Source organism: Pteropus medius, unplaced genomic scaffold (assembly GCF_902729225.1).
Source record: "Pteropus medius unplaced genomic scaffold, Ma_sr-lr_union100, whole genome shotgun sequence".
In the NCBI taxonomy this organism is placed as follows: domain Eukaryota; kingdom Metazoa; phylum Chordata; class Mammalia; order Chiroptera; family Pteropodidae; genus Pteropus; species Pteropus medius.
Genome location: NW_024355109.1, coordinates 1288341 through 1314941, shown reverse-complemented (window position 1 = coordinate 1314941; position 26601 = coordinate 1288341). Strand labels below are relative to the sequence as shown.

Here is a 26601-nt window from a genome sequence, read left to right as displayed (position 1 = left end):
ATAATAAATAGCCTTGATCAGGGATGGCTGGCTGGCCTTGGCCTCTCACTTCCTGGGTGGCCCTGATTGCAGGGGTGGGACAGATGGCAGGGACAGAAGGGTATGCAAAGATGCCAGCTGACCAGTCGTTTACAGCTCTGCCACACGTGTACCTACTAGGTGTCAGATGGAACATAGATGGCATACTGTCGAAACTTAACCTCTGACAGTTCGTCCCTAGCAGTTCATCTGGGAGCGTGGTAGGGTCCGGGCATTGGCCTCTTTTTCCTGTGCCAGTGAGGACAAGGCCTGGGTCAGAGCGCCTGGGCCTGCAAAGAGATCGGGAGGCTGGCGGTGGGCTGAAGGTTGAGGCTGGGGCCTGGCTGGAGACACAAGGTGCAGCTGTTCAGGCTGGAGAAGTCGACAGCCAAGAGGCCAAAGAGTGTGAAGAGCAGCATGGCAACAGCCCACTCGCAGGCAGCAGAGGCGGAGCGCAGCGGCCAGGTGTAGAGGACAACCACTTTACACCAGGTCAAGGGCACACCACCAGAGAACTAACTACCCGGGAGCCCAACCGGGTTGCCCTATAACTGTGGACAGGTAAGTCTATCTTGGTACCATCCTGTGACATGCTCGCCCTGCCCTGGCTAAAATAACCCCTCTGGCTGGCCACCCTCCTTGGCAGCTCCAGGACACTCTCAAAGGGATGCTCTCCAACCCTGTCTCCATCTCAGCCTGTTTCCCACATTGTTTCCCCTACACATCCCTCCTGTTCGTATCTCATTCCCAATATCTGAGAACAAGGTTCTTAGCCTCCCATCAGCCTCTCCAGATCCTGTGAAGGTTCCGCCATCTCCCCAGACAACCACACACCTTGCTTCTACCTCCAAATACCCAGGCTTCCTAAAGGTGCCTGTTCACCCAAGGCCCACAAGTCCCTCCTGCTCACTCCCAAACATAATTGAATCTTCCCCCAAAATATCTTCCTCTTTCTAGGTGCCCCCACCTCCATAATAGTCCCACTATCCACTCATGTGCCCAAAATCACCCTCACCACTTCCCTCCTCTTGCCCAGTGTCCGGCTGGTCACCCCAACACTTATCCTATCTGCCTTACTGTCTCTGGCCTTGCATCTCTCTACTAGTCTGCCCTGTCCCTTCTCTGGCTCCCCAGTCCCAGCTCCTTAAAATCTTTTTATGACCATGGCGCACACATACTCCAAGCTCCAGCTTAGCTGAGACCCCTCTTGTTTTTTGGGACCCCCTCACTTGAGCACCCTTCCTCCTCCTCTCTGCCAAATTAGCTTTGACTCCCTCCTCCTAGACCATACTAGATATTATTTCATTCATTCAAGGATTTCGAGGCTGTCAATAAATCCGACGCCGTCCCTGGCTCCATGGATCTTTGAGCGAGAGGTGTGAGCACCCAAACAATCCGCTTGCTCTCAGGACTGACCTTGTTCCCTGCTTGCTCACAAGCTTTCCATGGCTCCCTACTGCCCCAGGCAGGAGCCTGAGCCTCTAACCTCTCACCTGAGCACCCAAAAGCATTCTGGCCTTGCCTGCAGCCTTATCTCCTCCCCCAGCTCATCATTTCACCCTCTTTACACATGCACCTGCACTGTTCCCCAACCACAGGCCCAAAGCAGCTGGTTCTGCAGGACAAGCTTAGAATCTACCAGGTCTAAGACCCATCTTTGCAGACATCCAGGCCTACTACACTCAAATGGCCATCTCTATGGTCCCTCCCCCGTCTCCCTGCATCCAAGGGATATTTGAGCCCCACAGAATAAGGACCCTGTAACCAAACTGATAATCAGCCCAGTGGAGACTTTGAAAGGGGCTGGGCTGGATCTGATCAGCAGCTGCACCCAGCAGTGAAGATGTGCTGGTTTACAGCTGACGTAGCCCTTCTGGCCACATTCATGCAGTTCGGTTTGCCACTCTGGGAAGTGAACGAGGTCTACCAAATGTGGCCAGCACAGGCCTCGGCTGGGCTCCTTCCAGCCTCTTGGGAATGCCAGCGTCCTCTTGGCCTCCCTTCCGTCCTCCCCACAGGAGCAGGTGGTCTCCAAAGCTGAGTCTGCAGCCCTTACTCTCTCAGAGCACTCTACCTAGCAGTGATAACCATCAGTATAATAAAAAGCAACTCCATTTTGCAGACATGGAAACTGAGGCTCAGAGAGTGATTTGACTCGCCCAGAGAGGTGTGCTGAGCTGGGTTCTGGGGTGACTCAGAAATGGGTTAGAGTCAAGGTGCCACTCAGTGTTGTGCTGGTAAACATTTAACAACCAGCTCCAATTTGTAGTATTTGCCACTTCCTGTGGTGTAAATATTCCCACCGTGGCTGTTTCAAGCTGCTAACGGGAGGTCACCCAATATGGAGTTGGGAAGAAAAACACAAAGCCTGCCCTTGAGAGCCGGCATGAGCGGCCGCAGCCCACCACTATGTCCACCACTGAACTTCATGGCAAGTCTCGGCCAAGTGACTCCCCCTGTCTGAACCTGTGTCCAGTCTTAGCCAGCATGATGCATGGCACACAGCAGATACCCCAATGGACTGCGGGTACCCAAAACGATTGTTTTATCATCCTCCCGATATTTATTGGTCACTCGCTGTGTGCCAGGCACCAGTCTAAGCACCTCACCTGTATCACCTTCACTACAACCCCGGAATGGCCCTATTATCATCCACATTTGATAGACGTGGAAACTTTATGCAGAAGTTAAGAAGGCAGCGGACCTTCCGCCAGCTAGCATGTGGACATGGTGGGTTTACAACCCAGGCAGCATGACCCCAGATCAGAAGTCTCGACTGTGCCATAGCAGAGCCGAGAAAGGAGGGGGGCAACTACATTAGCACAGCAGAACTACCCCAATGAAAAACCACCTCAACCCCTGCCCCTGGCCCCCAGAAGGATACTGGCCACCATGAGGATGGTGCAGAGGCTGCAGAGGACCAGGCGGAGTGGCCTGATCCAGGGAGGCCCGGGCTGGGGCAGGCCTTTCATCCTCCAGGAGAGAAGGAGCTGCAGCCAAAAGTAGAGGTGGCCCACAAAAAAGGCGAAGAAGGCCCCGGTCAGGTGTGTGACCCGCTGGTTCTTTTGCTGGAAGGAGGAGGGGTAGAGTTGAGGGGAAGAGGGAAGAACTGTGGGGAGGCCAGGGCCATGAAGAGGGGAGGGGACCCTGACCAACTCGAGATGTGACTGACAACTGCCATGCCCTGTGATTGGTTCATTGATTAGCCTCGGTCCCCAAAACACTGCCTGGAACATAGCAGATGCTCCTAAATATCAGTGCAATAAATCTTTCATTCTCAACCAGGGTAGGGAAAAGCAGATATTGCCACCAAGCAGGTAAAAACTGGTTCTTGGAGGGCAAAAATTTCTTATGTATCACAATGGTTTCTGACTTCCCAATCTATGGTATATTTTACGTTAAAGTTTTTAAGTATTAAAAATTTCATGGGGGAAAAGAGGTGATTAGGGGAAAATGTCTAAAAAGCCTCCTTAGGGGACTGATGTCAGAACTGAAGAAAAAGATAGGTTGTGGAACATAGGAATAAGTGAATGAGCAAATGAATGCCTACACAAAGGTGATGGGGGATTTTTATCAACAAGCTGGAGGCTGCTTCACCTCTAGTCTGAACCCCTGTGGTTTTGCCAGCCTTTGGAATCAGAGCCATCGTAGTAAAGGAGCATGATGACACAAAATAACTCAGTAAGATTTCTCCATTCATGTATGCGACAAAGATCTGCTGAGCTCCGTGGCTGAGAACACGAGTTCTAAAATCTATGAATCTGGGTTCATTTCTGACCACCACGGACCAGCTGATAAAAAATGTTATCGGTGAGATTTGGCCAGGAAGGACGTACCTGGAGTTCTCGTGCTGATGGGTAAAATAGTACAGAAGGTAAAACCTAAAAACACTCAACCAGTGTGGCAAACGCTAAGATTGAGTGAGTCTCAGCCATTTCTTCACTGTGGGAGGCGGTGGCAAGGAATCACCTCAACCTCTTCGGGTGCAATTAAATCATTATAGAGAGCCTCCCACGCGGCGCTCGATTTGAAGAGCAGAAAAACTCGGCACCACCTGCCACGGCCCGAGAACCGCAGAGAAATACAAGTCCCAGGAGGCCACGCGTGGTCCAGCCCCCAAAATCAAGAGCCGGCGGCCCTGGAGAATGCTGGGAATTGTAGTCCAGATCTGGCGGGCCAGGGCCCTGGGCAGGCTCCGCGAGGCTGCTACGTCTCACCTGGAAGTTGCCCACCACGGAGGTTCCCAGGGCACAGAGGAGCCCCGACCACAGGATCAGCTGGTTAGGCCACCTTCTGACGCCCCAGTCCCGGAGCTGGTGGTAACGGAGAATGCAGACCCAGGCGGCTGGGAGGAGACGGAAGTGGGCGAGAGACCCAGGCCCCGGGATGGGGAGGCGATGGGCTGGAAGAGGCTTGGGGTCCAGGGGTAGGGGCCAAACTCCTGGTTTTAGGGGAAGAGGAGGGACCTAGACTCCTGGTCTGAGGGTAGAGGGGCTGGGGCCTGCGGTCCCCTTAGCTGGGGGCCAGCACTGAAGGAGACGCGTTGGTGTAGTTACCCATAGCAGCTCCCATGTTGAGCAACTGGCTGAAGATGCAGCTCTGAGGAGGGTACGATCCACAGAGACTGGGGAAGATGAAGGGTTGTCCTGTGGCTCCTCACAGCCAGGACCCCCTTTCCTCCCTCTGGACCCCACAAGCGCCATAACTACCTGATATAGGGGATGCCCTCGGTGAGGTTCACAGCCCTGTTGGCCACTGCAATGGCAAAACTGAAGGAGGGGAAGTCGTCAAATGAGCAGCCGCTTTCAGTGACAACTTAACCCACAGAAATGGGGACTGCTAGCTCCCTCCAGGCCCCTCCACCTCTTCCCTCAGACCCAGGAGTCCAGGCCCCCAGACTCCTCCCTCAGACCCAGGCATTTCTTTCTTCTAACACTCACACAGTCCAGATGCTAGCGACAGCCCAGAAGGCCAGGAAAACAGGCAACAGGGACAGGTAGCCCCACATGCCGGGCTTGGGCTCTGCAAGGAAAGGGTGGGGCCACCAATATCTGTATGTATCTCTGTCCCCCTGGTTTCATTCTCTCCCCCCCAATTCCCCTCCTCCCGTCTCTGTATGAGTTGAGGAACCAGCCCTAAGGGTCCCGGTGTTGTCAGCCTGGGGCACTTTCCCTATTTTTCAACTGACCTTCAAGCCAAGCCTGATCTTGAACTTTCTCCAGCTGCCATCCCCGCACCCCATCCCTCCCCTACACTACTAGCCTCTGGGCTCCCTGGGGATGCTCACCTGTCCTTCTCTCCAGCCCTCTCAATCTCAGGACTGGGGCTACATGAGAGGTGCAGGGAAGAAGGGCTGTGATGTGGGGTGGGGCTGGGCCAACATCAGCTCCGCGGAGCCAAAGTCCACACCGGAACACTTGCAGCTCAGTGTCGGGCCAGGAGTCTGACCCACTGCTTTCTAGGGACCTCACCCCCAAACTGCCACTTCTGGTGCCCCACCCCTTCCTTCCACCTGCTTTGTAGGTTCAATGGGCCAACTCCTAGCTTATCCTCCCTAGGACACAGAAATCAGAGCCTCGGGCTCTCCCCGCCCAGGCCCTTCTAAAACACTTGTATTGCTTTTGAGCCCCTGGGGTCCAACCTCTAGTTCTTACCTCCTTCAGCACCCAGAATCCAGGCTTGTGGTCCAGATCCTTTCTGGGTGCACTTTTATCCTTAGCCTGCTGGGTGTGGGGCCCCCGTGACCCTGATTCCTCCCCGCAACTTGCCTCCCCGTCTCCCTTCCTCTACCATGCTGGAGTTCCCCAGCAGGCAGGGTGTGGGTGAAAGGGAGACCTTGGTGCTGACACTTCCTCTCAAAAGCTTTGACTTGCACTGCCAGGACCATTTCCGCCCTCTTTACACAGTAGCCCTCCACTTTATGGCTTCCCCTCAGGGTATCTGGGTGTGTGGGCCCCAGCCTCCTCCTGCTTCCCCAGGACTCAGGATTCCCGGCCCGCAGCCTTCTCCCTCAAACCTGGAGGTCCGGGTCCCCAGCCTCCTCCTGCAGTATGTCTCTTATTTTTTAATTGATGTTAACTCACAAAACATATATTTAACCATTTTAAAATATACAATTCAGTGACATTTAGCACACTTACAATGTGTGTAACTGCCACCTCTATCTAGTTCCAAAACATTTCATCACCCCAGAAAGCAACCTCATATCCATTAAGCACCCTTCCCATTCCTTCCCCCACCCCCCAGTCCTGGGCCACAACCAATCTGCTTTCTGTTACTATGGATTTGTCTATTCCAGACATTTTATATAAACTGAATCACACACTCTGACCTTTTGTGTCTAGTTTCTCTCACTGAGCATCAGGTTTTTGAGTTCCATTCACGGGGTAGCATGGATAGGGGCTCCATCTGTTTTTGTGGGTGAATCATATTCCGTGGGCCACACTCCTTTTGGCACTCAAGTGTCTGAGGCCCAGCAATCAATCAAGAATGCGATGTCGTCCCTGTCCTCAATGGGTTTTCAGGCTGGAGAGCACACATGTATCTGAAAACTAGAATACAAGTGTTATAACGAATGCAGCAGTGGGCATGGTGACCCCCAGAAGAGGAAGTGGCTGACTAGCAATGGTAGCCAGCATGTGTGTGGTTGTGGGGGATGATCAGGAAAGGAAAATGGGTGTGAATTTGCAAGCTGCAGGAAGGCTTTCTCAGTGAAGTCCTGATGGTCCCTGAGATCTGGCTCGTCAGGATCTAATGCCTTTGTCTGCTGGGTTACAAAGCATAGCCCCTCTAGGAGAAATGAGCCAGGACTCAAAGCTCTCGATTGCCACAAAGGGTTTGGATGTTCTCCTGAGGGTACTGGGGAGCCATGGAAGGTTCTTGAGCAGAGAAGACAGACAGGAGCTGACACCAATGGTATGTAGACAGGAAAGAGACATAGTGACAATAACCTCCAAGACGTCTGCAGTGCCAGGCACTGTGCTACGTATTCCACATGAGCTAACTCACTGATTCTCATGACAGCCCTGAAGTGTCATCGGCATCTTTATGAACTAGATTCCTTAATCCTTATAGAAGTAAAAGTCCTAGTTTCTTGACTAAAAAGCACCTGGAAATAGTTCCAAACATCATACATGCAAGAGGTAGCCCGGAAGGCTTGGCATTTTCAATTCAGTGAGACTTGAGTTCGAACCCCATCTCTGCCACTCAAGAGCTAGGTGCCTGTATGAGTTTCCTATGGCTGCTATAACAAAAGACCACAAATTTAGTGGCTTAAGACCACACATTTAGTAGCTCACAGTTCTGGAAGTTGGAGTCCCAAATGGGTCTTAGGGACTGAAATGAAGATGTCGCTGGGGCTGGTTCCTTCTGGAGGCTCCAGGGGAGAATCTGTCCCTCACCTTTTCCAGCTTCCAGAAACGCCTGTGTCCCTTGGTGTGTGGCCCCTTCCTCCGTGTGCAGAGTGCCTCACTCCAAGGTCTGCTTCTGTCATCACGCCCCCTCCTCTGTCTCTGATGATGACCCCTTCTTTCACTCATAAAGACCCTATAATGACATTAAACCTCACCCAGATTGCCCTCCCCATCTAAAGATCCTTAATTTAATCACATCTGGAAAGTCTCTTTTGCCATGTGAGGTGCCATCATCACCAGTCCCGGATATTAGGACGTGGACATCGTCAGGGGTCCAGTATTCTGCCTCTACAGTCCCCTTGGGTAGGGGGCATCGGTTTCTTCAGTCTGTAGATAACAGTGCATAGTGTCACTGTGGGGACAGGCTGATGAATTTGTGTGTCCACCTCTGCCTCTTGCTGGCTGTGTGACCTGGGGCAAATAGCTTCATCTGTCTGCACCTCAGTTTCCTCATCTGTGAAATGAGGATGAGAAGAGTAACTACCACAGAAGGCCATGGTATGGAACTTATGAGTCAATCCCTTTACATGGGGGTTTGTGGAAAGAATCAAGTGGGGAAAAAAAACAATCACCATCCACCTTGGTTGCATTCCTGGCACATGGTCAGTGCTCAATAGAGGAGACTGTCTCTCTCTAAGTGGTGTATGTTAGCTGCTGGTGACAGGAGGGAGATTAGAGCTCTTGGGCTACGTGTGTATGTGTGTTCCATTTAGAATATATTGACCAAGGACCCACTGCGTGCCAACATTGTTCTAGATCCTGGAGACAAAACAGGGAACAAGCAGACAAGAAGTGCCCTGATAGAGTGAGGCTCTAGTAAATTCTCATCCCTCTCCCCTCAACTATTCTACCCTCCCACGCCTTTCACCCTCACCCCACCCCTCCAGCCACAAATGCTTTTCCTTCTTGTCCCCTCCTGAGAGGCTCAAGACTGATGCCCTACTTTCAGTTTGAGAATTAGGCTCCACCCACTATCCACTTGTAGGCTGAGGGCATGGATTTTCTGGATCCTTCCAGAAACTGGGGCCACTGGCCTGGCTCAGCCAAGGGGAAGAGGCTTGTGGTTTCCATCTGTGTGAGATGATGTTGCAATTTCATGTTTAGGAAACCGCTTCCAGTTGGGGGTGGGGACCGTTTTTTTGCCTTGGAGTGAGGAATCTGCCCAGGCAGGGGGTGTAGGCATCCAGGGAGCTTGGTTTTCTCATCTGTAAAAACAAGGATCATAATGGTGCCAGAGTTTGAGAGTGAGTTCATATGACGACTTAGAACAGTGCCTGAACCGTAGGAAATGCCATGTAAAGCTTGGTATTGGCATCGTGGACTCCTCCAGGTGACGCAGAGTATTTCTAAAGAGCCACCTGCCGGCCTAGAGGTCACGCTGCTTTGTAGAGTACATACCTGTGCCTCACGATCTTGATGTGTCATTAGGTCCTCCAGGAAGCAAGTACTGTCATGGTGTCAGAAATGCAAGGAATCTTGGGGGAGTGATGCCAGTGAATGATAAAGGGAAGAGGGAACAGGGGTGGACAGTGAAAGCCTTCAGGCTGGAACTGACAGGAGATGGGGGAGGAAGGCATGGGTCAACAGAGAGCTTCAAACTGTGGCTCAGCACTGAGAAAGCCCATCCAGCCCTACAAGCAGATGAAGCGCAAAGGTTTCCCATATTGGCAAATCCACAGAAACAGAAAGTAGGTTGGTGGTTTGCCAGGGGATGGGGGAGGTGGGGTGTGATTGCTTAATCACTTCCTTTTGGGGAGATGAAAATGTTTTAGAACTAGATAGCGATGATGGTTGCACAACAGTATGACTGTACTACAGGCTACTAAATTATACACCTTCAAATGATTGAAATGGTATGTGTTATGTGAATTGACCTCAATTATTATTTTTTAAATGATCACCCTTAGAGGAGTCTCACATTGGGTGGAAGTTTATGAAGAACGCATCACCACCACGAAGGAATATTGTTTTAGCTGTGAAACCAATTCAGACCTCAGACCAAAAAAAAATAGTTGCAGAAGGCTGTGGGTCAAACGCAGTCTTCCTAATCGATGTTCTTTCTTGAAAGAAATAGCCCCAGGGCAACCATACTTGCCCAGTGTGGCTCAGTTACTTAGTGGAGAAGCTGAGGTCTGTCTGATTATAAAATTTGGTTCTTTCTGACTGCAGCCATGCCACCTTGAACATGCCTGATCTCGTCTGATCTCAGAAGCTAAGCAGGATCAGGCCTGTTTAGTACTTGGATGGGAGACCACCTAGGAAGACCAAGTGCTGTAGCCGTCAAAAAAAAAAAAATTGGTTCTTTCCAATGTGCCATGCTTCCTCCTCAAATAGCCATCCATATATCCACCTGCCCAACCTCCCATCTACCCATCCATTCATCTGTGCATATGTTCTCGCTCTGATGCATTCATCTGACTAGTTTCCATCTACCCATTCACCCATCTGCCTATCTACCCAACCATCACTTGTTCAGATCTTCTAGCTCTCCAAAGCTCTAGCCATCCTTTCAGCTATCCACTCATCCACCCATGTTCCTTCATTGTGTAATCCATTCTATCAGTTCCCTCTTCCCATTTACCCTACAATCTATTTGTCTGTCAGTTCAACCTTCCATTTCCCCATTGATCCAATCCACATAATTGACCACCTGTGTTAGCTTCTTATAGCTGCTATGACAAATTCCCGCAAACCTTGTGACTGAAAAACAATGGAAATTTGTTCCCTTACAGTTCTGGCAACCCATATTTCAACATCGGTTGTGGTGTGCTGAAACCAAGATGGCGGCAGGGCCCTGCTCCCTCTGGTGGCTCTAAGAGAAGGTCCCTGCTGCCTCTTCCAGCTTCTATTGGCTGCCAGCATGTCTTGGCTTGTGGCCACATCACTCCAGTCTGTCCTCATTCTCCTATGTGTCCAGTGTCCAGTTGCCTTCTACCTCTCTCTGCTAAGGTACAGGTGATGCCACTTAGGACTCACTGGGGTAATCTAGGATAAGTCCCCCTACCAAGTCCTTACCTTAATCACAACTTTGCCACATAAAGTCATAGTCATGTGTCCAGGGGTTGTAAAGCATCTCTTTGAGGGTTATTTTGTTCTGTCTACCATGTCACCCAACTGTACACACACACACACACACACACACACACACACACACACACACACACAGAGGGGTTTGTGTGTGTGTGTGTGTGTGTGTGTGTGTGTGTGTGTCTCCATCCATACAAATTCTGGGAGCTAAAAATGCACAATTGAGCCCTCAAGAGGTTTCGATCTCGAGCAAGCAAACCTGTAAGGAGACAGTTACTACGGCTGGCATGGTTGAGATCAGTTACATTGACCAAATAAATAAATATATTGAGCTGGCTCTCTCTGCTACCCACCACCTCTGTGTTCCCCTCCACCACCTCCGCATTGGGGAAGGAAAGGAAGATGGGAAGAGAATGGCCCAAACATTTTCATTCTCCTTAAATCTTCCATCCCACCACCACCCTTCTCACTCCCTATCCATGAACATGGTATATATACATATATATATATGAATATATATATATATTTATTTTTTTAAGGTCTGCTTTAAGATCTCTCAAGATTTTACAGGTTTTTCTTGAAGAGCTCTTGCCCATATTTTGATAGATTTATTCCTTGGTGCTGAATATTTATAAATGTTATTGTAATCCATATTTGTTCATATTTTTGTTTTAGAACTTTGTTGATGGTTGTACAGAAAGCGTTCATGTAATCGACCTGAGTCTGCTATCCTACATACAAGATTGAACTTTGGTTGATGTCTGGGGATTTGGTTGTCAAACGTTCCAAGTAGCTCACTGTGCCTGAATTGTTTGTGCAAACTATGTGATTTATGCCGAATTCCTGCCTTTCTTCCTGCAGTCTAGAATTTTGGTACGTGCTAGGCAGAGCATGACCTATGTGATAAGTTGCCAGTAAAAACTTAGGGCTCTGAGTCTCACTTGGGCTGAAACCATACACACATGTCGCTGCATTTTTGTCTCTAGGGAAAGAGTGAGTTCTGTGTGACCCTCATGGGAGAGAGAAAGCACAAGGAAACCTGCACATAGATTCCTTCGGTCTCTGCCTTATGATCCTACAGCACTGCAGTAAATCTTAGCCATGAATACAAGTCTGTGCTGAGTCCTATACATCTTCCTAGAGAATTTGCAAACATGCCTAACACAAAGATAAAAAGAAATACAATTGACATTCATATATTGATTTTTGTATCCAGCAACTTTGCTGAATTCTATCAATTCTGATATTTTATCGGGAGCTTCTTTGGGATTTTCTAGATACATAATCATATCTATGACTCATGATGGTTTTGTTTCTTTTAAATTTTTTATGCCTTGCATTTATTTTTCTTGCCTTACTGCAGTGGCTATGTCTTCAGTATGGCACTGAAAGCAGTGGTAAGGGGGCATCCCTGTCTTGTGCAAGGTTTCAAAGGAAAAGCTTTCAATTTTTCACCATTAAATATGAATTTTTTTCTCAAATTTTTATTGTGGTAAAATACATATAACATAAATTTTGCCCCTTTAACCATTTTTAAGTGTAGAATGCAGTGACATTAAGCACATTCACATTATTGTGTAACCATCACCACCATACGCCTCCAGAACTTTTTCATCTTCCTAAACAGAAACTATGTGCCTGTTAAATAATAACTCCCCATTCCCCCTTCCTCTCAGCCCCTGGCAACCACCATTCTACTTTGTTTCTCTATGCATTTGACTATTCTAGGTACCTCATATATGTGGAATCATATAATATTTGTCTTTTTGAGTCTGGATTATTTCACTGAGCATAATGTCTTCAAGGTCCATCTATATTGTAGTCTGTGTTAGAATTTCCTTTCCACATTTTGTTTATTCACTGTTAAGTTGATGGATATTTGGGTTAATCTGACCTTTGGGCTCTTGTAAACAATGCTGCAATGAACACTCATGTACAAGATTTTGTGTGGACATGTGTTTTCATTTCTCTTGGGAAGGGAATTGCTGGGTCATATTGAAATGTTTTCAGGGACTGCCAGATTGTTTTCCACAGTGCCTGCCCCGATTTACATCCCACCAGCAGTTCAGGAACATTCAATGTCTCAACATCCTCAACAGGGCTTGGTATTATGTCTTTTTGATTATAGCTATCTTAGTCGGTGTGAAGCAATATCTCATTGTGGTTTCGATTTTCATTTCCTTAATGACTGATGATATTGAGCATCTTTTCATGTGCTTGTTGGCTATTTATATATCTCCTTTGGAGAAATGTCTATGCTGATCCAATGGCCATGTTTTGATTGGGTTGTTTGTCTTTTTGTTACTAAGATATAAGTATTGTTTATATTTTTGGATTACCAGTCCTTTATCAGATATATGCTTTGCAAAAATTTTCCCCATTCTTTAGTATGCAACTTTTTTTTTTCCAATTCCAGTTGACATATAATATTATGTTAGTTTCAGTTGTACAGCACATATAATTTACGAAGTGATCCCCTTGATAAGTCTAGTCCCCACCTGGCACCATACATAGTTATTACAATATTATTGACTCTATTCCCTGTGCTGTATTTCACATCCCTGTCACTGTTTTCATAACTAGCAATTTGTACTTCTTAACCCTTCACCTTTTTTGCCTAGGCCCCCAACGCTCCAGGATCAGACTTCTTTAGTTGTTGTTATTCATTCAATCATTCAGCAAATCTTTATCAAATTCCAAGGATGTGCCAGGCACTGCCCTTGATATTGGAGACTCAGCTGTGAACAAAACAAAGGTCCCTGCCCTACCAGAGTGCATGGTCTAGCTAGGGAGGACAGTGAACAAATAAACCAAGAGGTATATGACATCAGGCTGGGATACATACTGTGTGATGCCTGCCTTGTAGGCATGTGACCTGTGCAGTCGACAAGGGCCCCATACTTGTTTAATGCTCTGCTGTCACCATCTTGAAATTCTTAATAATTTTTGACCAAGGGGCTTTGAATTTCCATTTTGTTCTGGGACCCACAAATTATTATGTAGCCAGTCCTGGGGCCGCCACACAATAGCAGAGTAGGGGGATGGCTGGGGCAGTTGAGCTCTCCTCCTGCCCAGGGCTATCAGGGAAGGTCTTCCCCAAGGAGGTGACATTCCAGCAGAGAACTGAAGCTGGTGACAAGATGAGCCCTGCAGAGATCTGTGGGTGGGGCTTTCCCAGCAGAAATAACAACAGGAAAAGACCTTGAGATGAGGAAAGTTTGACTTCCAGCAAGGAGGCCTGTGGGACTGTATCAGAGGAGAGTAGTTAATGATAAGATCAGAGAAATAATAGTGGGCCCTCTGTAAGGACATCAGATTTTAATCTACTTTTGATTAACTCTAGCAGCCTAAAACAACAATAAATATATATGTCTCACTTGGGGCTTTTGGGTCAGGAATTTGGAAGTGGCTGAAACTGGGTGGTTCTGGCTTGGGGTAACCAATTGGGGCATAGTCTTCCAAAGGCTTGGCAGAGACAGGAGGATTGTGTCCAGGTTGGTTGGCTCACTCATATGACTGTCAAACTGTTAGCAGGAAATTTCAGGTCCTCTCTAGCTGTTAGCACAGGGGCCTCAGTTCCTTGACTCATGGACTACTCCTTGGGGTGGCTTCAATGGCTTCTCATTGCAGCTCTCAGTTCCCTCAGAGGAGTGATCCCAGAGAGAGCAAGGCAGATGCCACAGTGTCTTTGATGAACCAGCCTTGGACACACCCTCATTTTTGCAATATCTTTTTGGTTACACAGCTCAGCCCCATTCAGAGTGGAAGAATCTACAGGAGGGTATGAATCCCAGGATAGGAGGTGGTGGCTGGGCATCATCTTGGAGGCTGACTACTAAAGTGTAAATACAATGCAGCATTTTGAGTATCATGATGATGATGACAGATAGATAGATGAATGGACAGATGGATGGACAGACAGATAGACATGTGTATGTATGCATATGCATATATACATGTAGGTGTACGTATATCAATTAATATAGATTATGTGTTTTATTCAATTATTGTATATACTTGGTTATTACACAAGTAATACATGAAAACAGAGAGACAACTCTCCCCAAAGCTGGATTTTTTTCCAGTTTTTTTGAGGTATGATTGACATGCAAAAATTGTATATATTGTACAATGTGGTGTTTTGATATATGTGTACACTGTGAAATGATCACCACAATCCAGTTAATTAACACATCCCTCACCTCACACAATTATCCTTTTCGTGCGTGTGGTGAGAACCCTGGAGATCTACTCTCTTAGTAAATTTCAAATACATATTATTATTAACTAATAATATGTCACTGTGCTGCACATTATACCCCCAGAACTTATTCATCTTGTGGCTGGAAGTTTGTGCCCTGTGACCAGCATCTCCCATGTCCCCCATTCCCAGCCCCTGGTCACCACCATTCCACTCCTTGTTTCTACAATTTCAAAGTATTTTTTAGATTCCACACATGAGTGGTATCATACAGTATTGGTCTTTCTCAGTCTGACTTATCTCACTTAGCATGATGTCCTCCAGGTTCCTCCACGTTGTTGCAAATGGCAGTATGTCCCCCCTCCTCATAGCTGAATAATATTCCACTGTATATCTGCATCACATCTCCTTCATCTAGTCATCCACTGAGGGATACTTAGGTTGTTTCCATGTTTTAGCTACTGTGAATAATGCTGCAATATGGGAGTGCAGATATCTCTTTGTGATAGTGAGTTCATTTCCTTTGAGTATATATATCTGAAGTGGGATTGCTGGATCATATGGTTGTTCTAGTTTTAATTTTTTGAAGACACTGCATACTGTTTTCCACAGTGGCCACACCAATTTACATTCCCACCAACAGTGCTCAAAGATTCCCTTTTCTCGATATCTTCCCCCCCATCATTTAATTTATATATATATAGATATCCCTTTCCTCTCAAAATATGACCATCCTGAATTTACTGTTTTATAACAAGCTTTTCTTCTTAATAGTAAGCCACGCACCACCTTGAGAGTTACTGGGCCTACAGTGTCCCTGCAGCTTGTGAATGTGTGTGTGGTCTGTGGAAGCCTCCTGCAAAGGCGTCTGCTAAGGCATCCTTCTCAAACATTCCAGGGCATTCCAGTTACCGGACTGGGTGATTCTGATTTACGTCTGGGCTGTGGCCCGAGATTCTGCATTCCTACCCAGTACCTATGTGACCTGCTAGATGCTGCTGGTCCACAGACACACTTGAGGTAGCATCATCCTGAAATGATTTATTATTAAATCTCTGACCATGCTCTCTGAGTGCTGAGTCTTGGAATCTATATTTTCAATACATTCCCAAGGTGTTTCTTCAATTTCTCTCTCTCTCTCTTTGGTGGTAATGTTACATTTACCATTTTAACCATTTTAAAGTATACATGCACTCTCTAGCTCCAGAACTTCATCCGGAAAGGAAACCCTGTACCCATTATCCATCATTCCCCATTCTCGCCTCCCCCCCAGCCCCTGGCAATCACAAATCTGCTGTCTCTATGGATTTGCCTATTCTGGATATTTTTTGGAAATGGAATCATTTCGTATGTGACTTTTGGCTCCTTTTACTTAATGTGAACTCTTCTAGGCTCACCCGTGTTGTTGCATGTATCAGCACTTTACTCCTCTGAGGTGCCTTTGAAGCTTGAGAACCAGCTGGAGCCTGTATGGATGATGTCGCCCAGAGGTTGTGAGTCTGATGGCCAATCACATTCTATCTGTCAGCCTCTCTTTGCTCCTGTGTAAAAAGGGGGTAACAGCCCCTCCCTCGCAGGGCTGTTTGCAAAGTGACAGGCGTGTGCGAAGAGCTCGGTATCTGTTAGTTATTGTGATTGCACATGGTGGATATGCTGTAATTGATCCAAGCAATTATTACTGTTGGACATTCAGGCTTTTCCTATTTTTCTGTTTTTTAAACAATGCTAAGACACACATCTTTATATATAAATATTTTAACACTTCTCCAGTGATTTCTTTAGAATAAAAGCCTGGAAGTAGTTTTAGTGGGTCAAACATTCAGCTGTATGATGAAACATTTCTGACATGTAGAAAAAGAACAGATAGTGAATATAGTGAAGTTTCTGCTTCCCAGCTTAAAAAAATAAAAAGGGCAAGTAACAATGTCATTTTCCTGATTGCATGCCTTCTGCCCGACCCCTGAGGGGTCACCACTAGCATCCCCCACCCTTGTCAGACCCCTATCACACACTTGCATATTTGTGCACATTTGCATGTATCCACACAGTCTTTGTTTTCTATGTTTTAAAACTTGCTGCATTCTACAACTAGAAGCATACGATGTAAGTTGTCTGGTTTGCTGTATGGAGTGGCTCGTGCAGCCTCTTTCACCGCTGTATAGCAGCATCCTGTCCCTCCTATGAATGCCACAATCCATGGATCCATTCTTCATGTGGTGGACGTTTAAGCCCGGTTCCAGTTTTTCGTCGTTACAGACACTGCTGTCGCGAGCATTCTTGTGCTTATCTTTTCGTTCACGTTTGTGAGAGCTTCTCTAGGATATACACCCATGAATGGAAGTTGTAATCTCAAGATTCAGTCATGCCAATAGGACTTTTCCAGACAGCTAAGCACCGTCCTTTCTGCTTGCAGGCTCCCTTTCTCTGGCGTCTTATCTGGGGGTGGCGGTAAAGTGTCTCAGAGCTGGGGGGCGGTCCCATCTGGGGAAGAAACAGTATGAATAGAGGGTAAGAGGCTGAAAGCGGGGATGGAGGACACCTGAGAGAGTGTTAAAGAGGACCCCTCAGAGCAGGAGCAGTGTGGTCCTTGTTTTACAGATGCAAGCCTGAGGCCCAGAGAGGCCCAGAGTCACCTCCTTCCCCAGCCCTCACAGAGGGATGTCACAGAGACACCACCTACTCCGGGCAAGATAAATAGCAGTCAAACAAAGACTGCCTGCAGCAAGTGCGGAGTTTATTATTCTGGGCATAATATGACGAATTGCTAATTATGTTTGTTTCTAGGATTGGAGGGAGGGGTGATGCCTACTGGGGAGGGGGTGCCTCATGGGAGGGTCCCATGAGTCAGGGCTTTCTCCAAGGCCCTTACTTCTCTTTTCGATCTGTTCACCCACAAATTGAGTCCTCCCAAAATTAAATGGGGTCTTTGGGAGAGAGAAGGTGACCCAAGAGGGCGAGTGAGAGCCCTTTGTACCTGGGCAAGGTTGTCAAAAAAGTTTTGTCGCCTAGGCAACCGCAGGCCTCCCATGGCGGGAGTTGGGGGGGGTGGTGCGAGGAGGTGCGTGCGCACCTACCCCTCCCGCCCACTCCCGCTTTCGCCCTCGGGCTACTGAAGGTTTCACTGGAGAAAAGGAATACGGAGGTCGCGACTCCGTGGTGACAGGCGGAGACCTTCGCCAATGGAAAGATGAGCTACTCCAAGTCCAGCCAAACACACATAGGTTCTGGAGCCGGCAGAGCCCGCCCTCTTTCCACTTGGACCGGAATAACCCGACCCGAACCCAAGGTACCGCGCTTTTGGCCAATGAGGGCGCCGACTTCGGGTCGTGGGCAGGGATACGTCTCCATGGCAGCGGCCGAAAGACAGTGGCGGAAGCCAATGGCAGCGGTTGGCGGCGCGGGAGGGCAGCGCGGGTGTGGCGGGGCTTTGTGGGGGCACTGCCGGGAGGCTGGAGGGGCGGGGCAGAGTGGGCTCGGCCAATAAGAGAAGCATGAGCGCCACAGCAACTGAGGAGTGGCGGCAATGTGAACCAACGGGAGGCCGCGGTGGCCGTGGCGGGGCGGAGCAGGTGGAGGCGTGGCGACGGGTGTCTGACGAGAGCTGGAAGAGGCAGTGGGAGGTAGTGGCGGCGGCGTTGCGGGCGCCTGAGAAGGAGGAGGAGGAGGAGGAGCAGCGGGTGAGGGGCAGCGCGGGTCTGACCTCCAAGCCCCTTCGGCCCCCGCCCCACGCCGCCTTGGCTCCCGGTCGCCCCCACCCCCGACTGACCCCTGCCGCTCGCGGCCCTTCCTCGTGTCCAGGCGACCTCGTCTCCTGGCCCCTCGGCGTGCAGCCGTCCCCGTGCTTCCTCACCAGGCCGCTCCCGAAACCCGGCCTCCCTCGGGGTCCCTCTCTCCAGGCCCTTCCCTGCACCCTCAGCGTGCCCGGGGATTCACTCCCTTCTTTGGACCCCAGGCCCTTCCCCTACACTCGCTGCATCCCCAGGCCGCTCTCTGCTTCCCGCAATTTCCTCCCGGACCCTCCCTGCCTATCCGGGGCTCTCCCTAGACCCCAGGCTCTCGCGGCTTTCCTACGCGCCTCCTTGGGTCCCCAGGACTTGCTCTGCTCCTCTGTCTCTCCAAGCCGCGTCTGGGCTCTAGTTCCGCTTAGATCTTCTCAAGACCCTCCCTGGACCCGCAGGCCCTTCTCTGCTTTCTTTCCTTGCACCCCAGGTCTCTGGTCTGGCTTTCCTGGGCACCTCCTTGGGTCTCCAAGCCTTCCCCCAGCCCTCTCTGTCCCCTCTCCTTTCTACCCCACCTCCCCTCTGTGCGGCCTCTATTTTGTCTTCACTCACTTTCCCTTCTGCAGCTTCCGCCCTGTCCCAGCGCCCTCCCGCAGCGCCGCCTCTTTATTAATCCCCAGCCTTCCTGTCTTCCAGATCCCCTTTCCCAGCCGCTCTGGCCCCCGTGCCCTCTTCAGTTACCCCTTTGCCGTCTCCCATCGACTCTCCCCGAAGCCCTGTGGTTTGGGTGCCCAGCAGGTCCTGCACGGGCAGAGTTAGGCGTCTTGTTTTTGTTTCGTTTTGCGAATCCCCTTCTTCCCTTTTTGTGGACCTGTTCTGCCTCTCCTTACTGTTCTTTTTCTCTCCCACCCCCCTCCCCGCCCCCGCTTTGTCCTCCGAGCCCTCCTCCCCGGGAATCCTTGGAGAGGGAGCAGGTGCTAGGATCCGTGCTCTGCTCACCCTCCCCTACCCCACTCCAGGCTGCCTGGGGCTTCATCCAGGGCCTCCTAACTACTCCCTGGGTTGCTGGGGAGGGGAGGTGGAGACTGCAAGTGGGCGGAGGGACTATTTGTCCTGGGGAGTGGAGGCCTTGGCTTTTTCCTTAGTGAGGGACAGAGGTGAGGCTGGGCCCCCTGACTCCCAGCTCTGGCAGGGCTAAGCCTTCAGGGTCATTCCAGACTGCCAGTTAATCAGCCTTCCCTGGGACACATCTGTGTGTGTGTGTGTCTGTGTGTGTCTGTGTGTGTGTTGGGGGCTTTGTGTCTGCTCCAGAGCAGAAGGAGGTCTTAATGAGGGAGATTGGTACTTGTGTGGGGGCTTCCCCAATGTCAGAGCCACTTGTTGAATTTCACCTGCACTGAGGACCCTGTGAAGTCAGTGTTGCTTTTCTTCCCCATTTACAGATGAGACGGAAGGGCCCAACAAAGTCCCTCACAGCTTATAAGTGGCGGGGAGCAAGCATACGCCCGGGGCGCCGCCCCAGCCCCTGCTTTGTGCTCCCCACTCTGGACCGGAGGCAGCATGGTCCATGGGGCACCATGGGGCCCGACAGAGTGACAGCCAGAGAACTATGTGAGAACGATGACCTTGCCACCAGCCTAGTCCTGGACCCCTACCTGGGCTTCCGCACCCATAAGATGAATGTCAGGTGAGGCAGCCTGCAGGAGGCACACAGACTAAGGGCTGGGGACCGGATCCCTTCCACTAGCAGCCCCAGTGGGGGTGGGGGCGGGGCCCGGGAATGCCAGGAGGGAATAGGCCAAGGCCCTGGGACCCAGGCATGCCCTCTCCCCCAGCCCTGTGCCCCCCCTGCGGCGACAGCACCACCTGCGCTCAGCACTGGAGGCTTTCCTGAGACAGCGGGACCTGGAGGCTGCATACCGGGCCCTGACGCTGGGAGGCTGGATGACCCACTACTTCCAGAGCCGGGGCCCGCGGCAGGAGGCAGCCCTCAAGATCCACGTGAGGGCGACCCCTCTCCCCCTACCCGCCCTGCGCACCTGTTCTCCCCAGTAACCATGGAGCCCCAGACCCTGTGCCCCTCAGCACAGCCCCCGGGACTCCCTGACTTCCTAGTCACTGGGACCATGAGGCGGGGCCCAAAGAATCCTAGGAGAGGAGAGTTGGAGGGCCCTCTGAGATGGAGTCCAACCTCTTCATTTGACAGATGAGGAAACTGAGGCCCCGAGAGGGAAAGTGAGTCCCTGAGACCACACAGCGAGTCAGTGGCAGAGCAGAAATAGAGCCCAGGAGAGAGAGGGCCGAGGACGACCCTGCCCTACCACCTCACCCCGCCCACCCCCTCACCTCCCCCAGATCTATCGCTACCTCCGTGCCTTCCTGCCTGAAAGCGGCTTTACCATCCTGCCCTGTACCCGCTATTCCATGGAGACTAATGGAGCCAAGATTGTGTCTACCCGAGCTTGGTAAGAAGGCAGGACTCCTGATGACCCCACCCCACCCCTGTCTGCTGGTCAAGACCTGTCCCTTCTTGCTGAGAAGGAAGCCGTGGCCTGCTCCTGAAGATCTTCCTCACCCTTGCTCACCGCAGCTCTGCTGGGGGATGAGACCACCCCCCCACAGTTCCTGCAGTGGCCCCCAAAAGCCTGGCCTTGGGCCCAGGATGGTGCCATTCTTTCTTCACCCTGACCCAAGCCCTGTCAGGTAGCAGGCACTGCTGGGCAGGTGCGGGGCAGGACAGCCAGCACCATGGGCCCTTCTTGCACGCAGCATGGCGGGGCGGTGGGAGGTAGCCAAGTGGACACACAGGCACTGACCGCAGCTGCTCGAACTTCAGGAGCTGGCCAGAGAGTGTTGAGTGTTTAGAGGAGCCAGGCCTTGGCTGCGACCCATGGGATGAGCCCCAAGGTCTGGTGAAGGGGCTGTCTGTGGCGGTGGAAGTTGAGTCCAGCAGAAAGACCAGGCTGTGGGAGGCCTGAGGCAGGAGGGGTCCTGGAGGAGCAAAATGCAAGGGGAGAGGATGCAGGGTGCTGTCCACAGGGTAGGGTGCCTTTGAGATGGCTTTCAGCAGGCAGAGGTATGGTGTGCTTGCCTGGTGGGGCAAGGGTAGAGGCACTTGGGTTGGGCTTGAGAGACTTAGTAAGTGGAGCCCGGTGCCGGCTCTTTCCAGGGGACAGTAGTCCAGGGAGGACCTGCTCATAGGCCTGGACCTGACCTCTTGGCAGGAAGAAGAACGAGAAGCTGGAGCTGCTGGTGGGCTGCATTGCAGAGCTGCGGGAGGCGGATGAGGGGCTGCTGAGGGCCGGTGAGAACGACTTCAGCATCATGTACTCCACCCGCAAGCGCAGTGCCCAGCTGTGGCTTGGCCCTGCTGCCTTCATCAACCACGGTGCAGTGCTAAGGGCCCCGGGAGGTAGGGGGAGGAGGGGCAAGGGGAAGGGAGGGGTGGCATGCTGCCTTCTAGCTCCTGGGTTTACATGAGTCTCTTCTCTCCCCCATCCGCACTTTCCACTGGCTCCAGACTGCAAACCCAACTGCAAGGTGAGACCTGGGGACCCCCGGAGGAGTTGGCACCTGGAGAATGAGGGTGGGGGAGGGCTTCGTGGTTAGTGAATACCTAAAACTGCACTCCCCTTGACAAAGGGTCTTCCTCACTGTAGGAGGTGTCTGTGCTTGTGGCTCTCAGGCACAAGACAGAAGAAAGGGCTTTGGCTAGAGTCACACTGGAGCCCAGGTGGCCTGGCGGAGTTCTTTTCTCTGAACTGAGCTGAGGGCAGAGCTGGTTTGAGAGAGTGTGTGGTGATGGAGAAACAGAAGGTGACCCTATGCAGGTAGCTCTGACCTTTCAGGGAGATGCCAATGGGCCACAGCTGTGGAGATGTGAGTGGCAGCAGGGGGCTGAGTGGCAGGAGCCTGCAGGGTCATGCCCCTGGGGTGAGGCCAGGGACCTCTGGGAGGTAAGGCTCCTGGTAGGGAGGTTGAGAGAAGGAGCCAGGTGGCAGTGATGGCCACCTGGCCACAGGTTCTGTGGTGGAGCCCGGATGAGAGTGGGGAGTGGAGGGGAGACAGCTGGTAAGTGCCATGTGCCAGCCATGGGCCTCGTCCTGCATCTGCGGGAGCCCTGAGCCATGACAGAGTCCCAGGCTCTGGAGTTAGAGCTGGGTTTGAGTCCTGGCTCTATCAGTCCAGCCCTGGTTTCTCAGTTGGGAAATGGTGAGAACCTGCAACCTGGGCCAGTTGTGAAGGTCAGGTGCACAGTACACACTGATGTCTGTCGGTGCTCCTGTGATTCTGCATGCCCCTCACGTGGATTTCAGGGTGATTAAGTGCAGCCCTGGTCTGGCCCTGTGTGCAGATACTTGGTAGGACAAAAAACAAGGCTAGGCTCCATGAGAGTCTGTGTGCCAAAGCAGGTGACAGCCACCGGGGGCACAGGAGCCTGGTGTTGAAGGAAAACAGAGGCATGTTAGGGTGCCCCAGATGGGACACGTCACACTGGAGGGTCAGGAGGTGTGTGACAGATGTGGTGCCACCAGAAGTTCTGGTCTGCCCTGTGGGCATGCCCAGCTGGTGCATAAGGGAGCTTGGTTTCAAGATTCCCTGGCTGGTGTGCTGGATGCTTGGCAGGAAGGGAAGAGACGAGGCAGGGTGGCTGGCGAAGAGGCTGGCGTGGAACTAAGTGAGAGGATAAGGGGCTGGCTCCAAATAGGGCCTTGGGGATGGAGAGGGCAGGGACACAAGGTACTGTGCACTCGGGAAGTGCCAGCCAGTTGGTCTGGGGTCAGGCTGGTGGTGAAGGCCACCCCCAGGCTTGTATCAGCCTAGAGTGGATGGATGGACGGATGGACGGACAGACAGAGGGAACAACAGATGGGAGTCTCCTCTCCCAGTCGGGGACTGTGGAAGCAGGAGCAGGCAGGTTAGGGACTGTGGGGCAGCAATTTCAGATTGGGGCTGTGAAGTGAACACAGGCCTCCAGGAAGGGGTGGCTACCAAGGTACAGGCTGGCAGGGAGTGAGGATTCAGTTAGGGCGCCTGAGGAGCGGAGACTTGGCCACAGAAGCTGGAGAAGTGTGTGGAGGGAGCATCCCTGTGTACCACCAGGACAGATTGGAGCACCCTCCTATAGGAGGTGTGGAGGCCACCAAAGGGGTGGTCAGGGAGTGCAGGAGGGGGCGGGCCCTGGGCAGGTCAGGTGCCTCCCAGTAGTGCTTCCCCAAGGCTCTCAGCCACTGCCCCACCCAAGGGAGAGGGCCCTTGGGGCCCAGATGATGGCCAGGCTAGATAGAGGTAGCCAGCAGGCCTGGACACTGAGCAGTCTGGCCCCCAGTTTGTGCCTGCAGATGGGAACGCAGCCTGTGTGAAGGTGCTCCGGGACATCGAGCCTGGGGATGAGGTGACCTGCTTCTATGGCGAAGGCTTCTTTGGTGAAAAGAACGAGCACTGTGAATGCTATACCTGCGAGAGGTGGGCACACGGGGCAGGAGGTGGGAAATCCCATGAACCGGAAGTGCAACCTCAGGGCCCTTTCCCCACCAGGAAAGGGGAAGGAGCTTTCCGCCTGCGGCCCAGGGATCCCCTGCCCCCAAGGCCCCTGGACAAGTACCAGCTCCGGGAGACCAAGCGGAGGCTGATGCAGGGCCTGGTCGGTGGCCGACAACACCCACTGGGCCCCTGGGCCTGTGCCCACCCATCCTCTCTGCATAGGGACCCCTTCTGTGGTGAGCATGGTTGGGGACCCCATCCTGTCAGCCCTTCTCCACCTCAACTCTTCTTTCTCTGCCCTCTGTCTTGGGCGGGGTGGGTTAGGGTAGGGTGGGGTGGGGGTGGCCAGAGCATGTGGTCACCCTGTTCACCTCCCGGCCCCACAGCTGCCTGCCAGCCCCTGAGGCCCCCGCCCTGTGGTCCCAGGCCTGATGCGGTGCCCCTTTGGCTCCAGTGGCTGCCACAGCCCCAGCTCCGCGTACGCCCCCGCAGACGACGACGCCCCCAGCTCCGCCAGGCCCCTGCGCCCCCAGCTCTCCGCACTGCCCGCGTTTCCCTGCACCAGTGGGGAGGCTGTGGCCCCCACTGCTGCCTGCAGGCGGAGGCCCGGGTAGCCCTGAGCCCAGCCCCTCGTGCTCGCTGGGCCCCCCAGCAGGACTGGCACTGGGCCCGGCGCTATGGGCTGCCTCACGTTGTGCGTGTGGACCTGAGTCGTGTGGCCCCCGCCCCAACTGCCACTGCCCCCACCACTGCCACCCCCATCCCCACTGGGACCCCAGGTCCCATCCCCATCCCCAAGCAGGCCCTCGCCTTCGCACCCTTCTCCCCACCCAAGCGCCTGCGGCTGGTGGTCAGCCACGGCTCCATTGACCTGGATGTCAACAGTGATGGGTCGTGATGGGCCAGGCAGCATAGCTCTCCTAGTCCCCCGTTCCCGAGTTCTTGGGTACTCACTGACCCTCCAAGACTTCCTGGACCTCTGGGAGGGAGCTGGCCCTCCACCCCAGCACAGTGCTGACCTGGGGGTGGGTGTGCTCTAGACACCCCCAGGGACTGGACCCCTGACCCTTTGTGACTGCTGACCCCTGAGCCATCCCCACCTAGCAGGGAGCCCTGGCCGTTGCTGCCCCCTTCCCCAAGCCTCAGGATTAAAGGAGCATACCCTCCCCGCCCACCTTCTCCTGCCCAGGGAGCAAAGCCATAAGGGGTGGGGGCCACCCCTGGCATCTCCTCAAAAACCCAGGCCTCAGGAGGAGGGGAACTGACGTAGGGGTGGCACTTTCTGGAGACTGCCCCTTGGAGGAGAGGGGTTTGCTCTCAGTTCTGTGACTGTCTGAGGTAGGGGTGGCTGCATGTCTCCACCACCCCTGTGGGTCTCAGGGAGGCCAGGTGCGACCTCGTCTTTCTCATGGTGCTATCCCTGGTGCTACTGGGGTGTGGGGGCACCCTCCCCTCCCCCACACCAGAATGGGGTATGTTGGGGGATTGGAAGCACTTGAACTTTTTATTTTATTAAAACCTTGTTATGAGCAGCACCCTTGGAAGCTTTTCATTTACATTGATCTTTTTGAGGGAAGGATGTCAGAAGGGTGAGACTCAGCCTTGCTGAGGAGGCCAGAGCTAGAGGTGGAAGCCTGGGCCCTGGGCCCTGAGAGCTTTGGGAGGGGAGGGGGACGACTCAGGAAGGTGGAGCACAGAGACCAGAATCACATCATCCGCTGAGGAAGAACAGTCTGGAAATGACAAGTCCAGCTGACAAGTCATGTGGGCTGGGTCACCCTTTGAGTTAGATGCCCCTCCCACACCTCACCTGTGTCATTTTCCTCAGCTTGGCTCTAAGACAGGCAAATCATCTTGAATGTCTTCAGATCCAGTTCAGTATCTTGAATTTGCCCTTGTCTCTTAATTCTCATCTCAACCCCATTTTACAGAAGGAAATACTAATAGCTAACAATTAGCGAGGCTTCCTGCTACCAGCCACCCGCCAAGCGTCTGGTAGACATTTTCTCCTTGTTCATTGAAGCCTCACAGAGGGCCAAAGTCTTCTGAAATCAGATGAGGGAGAGGGTGGCTGCAGATCCTGTCCATCTCCGTGCTGGCGGCCTTGGAAAAGTGTACGTTGGAGGTTGAGAGGCCAGGCCATGTGCACAAGGGGCTGGGGGCCCTGAGGACAGGGAGTGAACAGGCAGGGAGACCCAGGTGGTCAGCTGGTACCTTTTTTCACTTTAAAATTTGTTTCATTTACATACAGCTTGTTTTCATTCTTTTCAGAATGGTAAAATGTGTCTTCTGTGCAAATCCTACTGAATCCTGTTAATTTACTCCCGTCATGTTAAAAAGGCGAGGGGGCTTTCTGGTCAGCAAGAGGGAAGATGGCTGACATGGCAATCACTAAAGAACAAGTCACTTGTCTGTCTGAACAAACTGAAATTCAAGTGCCATCACTATGGCTTCTAGACGGATAACAGTGAGGATTCTTGGCCCAGATGGAGGTGATGATTCCAAGAACCCCTGAAATCCTATTTAAATATCCTAATAACTGCATGTTCACATGCATGTTCTTCCAGGAAGAGAGGGTATAGAGCCTGTATCCAATTCTCTAAAGTGTCTAGAATCCCCCAAACAAGTTAGAAATCAGCGGGGAGGGCCTCCCACTCTCGGCACTGCTGTCACCCTTTCCTTGAACAGCTAATTCTCGTGGGATGAGGAGCAGCCTGGCCTGGCTTCCATCCACTTGGTG

The 26601-nt window shown here is 51.9% G+C and overlaps 2 protein-coding genes, 1 long non-coding RNA gene and 1 pseudogene across 4 annotated transcripts; 2 read left to right on the top strand and 2 right to left on the bottom strand.

Moving 5' to 3' along the window:
* Nucleotides 1-159: 159 nt before the first annotated feature.
* TMEM150B (transmembrane protein 150B) lies at nucleotides 160-5918 on the bottom strand. 2 transcript variants are annotated; one of them, XM_039857144.1, is made up of 7 exons: nucleotides 5673-5918; nucleotides 4959-5040; nucleotides 4728-4787; nucleotides 4575-4642; nucleotides 4236-4363; nucleotides 2903-3086; nucleotides 160-499 (listed from the first exon to the last, which is right to left on the bottom strand). In XM_039857144.1, the coding sequence occupies exons 2-7, from the start codon at nucleotides 5024-5026 to the stop codon at nucleotides 294-296; spliced, it is 714 nt and encodes a 237-aa protein (XP_039713078.1). In that variant the 5' UTR covers nucleotides 5027-5040; nucleotides 5673-5918; the 3' UTR covers nucleotides 160-293. The 2 variants fall into 2 exon arrangements, with proteins under 2 accessions (XP_039713078.1, XP_039713079.1); XM_039857145.1 differs by lacking the exon at nucleotides 5673-5918 and adding an exon at nucleotides 5306-5557.
* Nucleotides 5919-9591: 3673 nt separating this feature from the next.
* On the top strand, nucleotides 9592-9710 carry LOC120598410 (uncharacterized; annotated as a pseudogene).
* A 5969-nt stretch (nucleotides 9711-15679) lies between these two features.
* LOC120598321 (uncharacterized) lies at nucleotides 15680-19290 on the bottom strand. Its single transcript, XR_005651574.1, has 2 exons — nucleotides 17949-19290; nucleotides 15680-17139 (listed from the first exon to the last, which is right to left on the bottom strand). It is a non-coding gene; the product is annotated as an uncharacterized LOC120598321 (long non-coding RNA).
* KMT5C (lysine methyltransferase 5C) lies at nucleotides 17831-25396 on the top strand. Its single transcript, XM_039857076.1, has 9 exons — nucleotides 17831-17944; nucleotides 19820-20064; nucleotides 20213-20378; nucleotides 20733-20842; nucleotides 21602-21765; nucleotides 21898-21917; nucleotides 23707-23843; nucleotides 23916-24097; nucleotides 24248-25396. The coding sequence occupies exons 1-9, from the start codon at nucleotides 17846-17848 to the stop codon at nucleotides 24757-24759; spliced, it is 1635 nt and encodes a 544-aa protein (XP_039713010.1). The 5' UTR covers nucleotides 17831-17845; the 3' UTR covers nucleotides 24760-25396.
* Nucleotides 25397-26601: the final 1205 nt, after the last annotated feature.

Excerpts from the sequence above, each read along its gene's own strand:
- TMEM150B (XM_039857144.1), bottom strand. The coding sequence starts at position 5,026 with ATGTGGGGCTACCTGTCCCTGTTGCCTGTTTTCCTGGCCTTCTGGGCT. Across the intron at positions 3,087-4,235 it reads CCGTGGTGGGCAACTTCCAG|CAAAAGAACCAGCGGGTCAC; the intron begins GTGAGACGTAGC and ends TCCTCCTTCCAG. Across the intron at positions 500-2,902 it reads CACCATCCTCATGGTGGCCA|TGGTTGTCCTCTACACCTGG; the intron begins GTATCCTTCTGG and ends CCTGGTGTAAAG.
- KMT5C (XM_039857076.1), top strand. The coding sequence starts at position 17,846 with ATGAGCTACTCCAAGTCCAGCCAAACACACATAGGTTCTGGAGCCGGC. Across the intron at positions 20,379-20,732 it reads AGGCAGCCCTCAAGATCCAC|ATCTATCGCTACCTCCGTGC; the intron begins GTGAGGGCGACC and ends CACCTCCCCCAG. Across the intron at positions 21,918-23,706 it reads ACTGCAAACCCAACTGCAAG|TTTGTGCCTGCAGATGGGAA; the intron begins GTGAGACCTGGG and ends TCTGGCCCCCAG.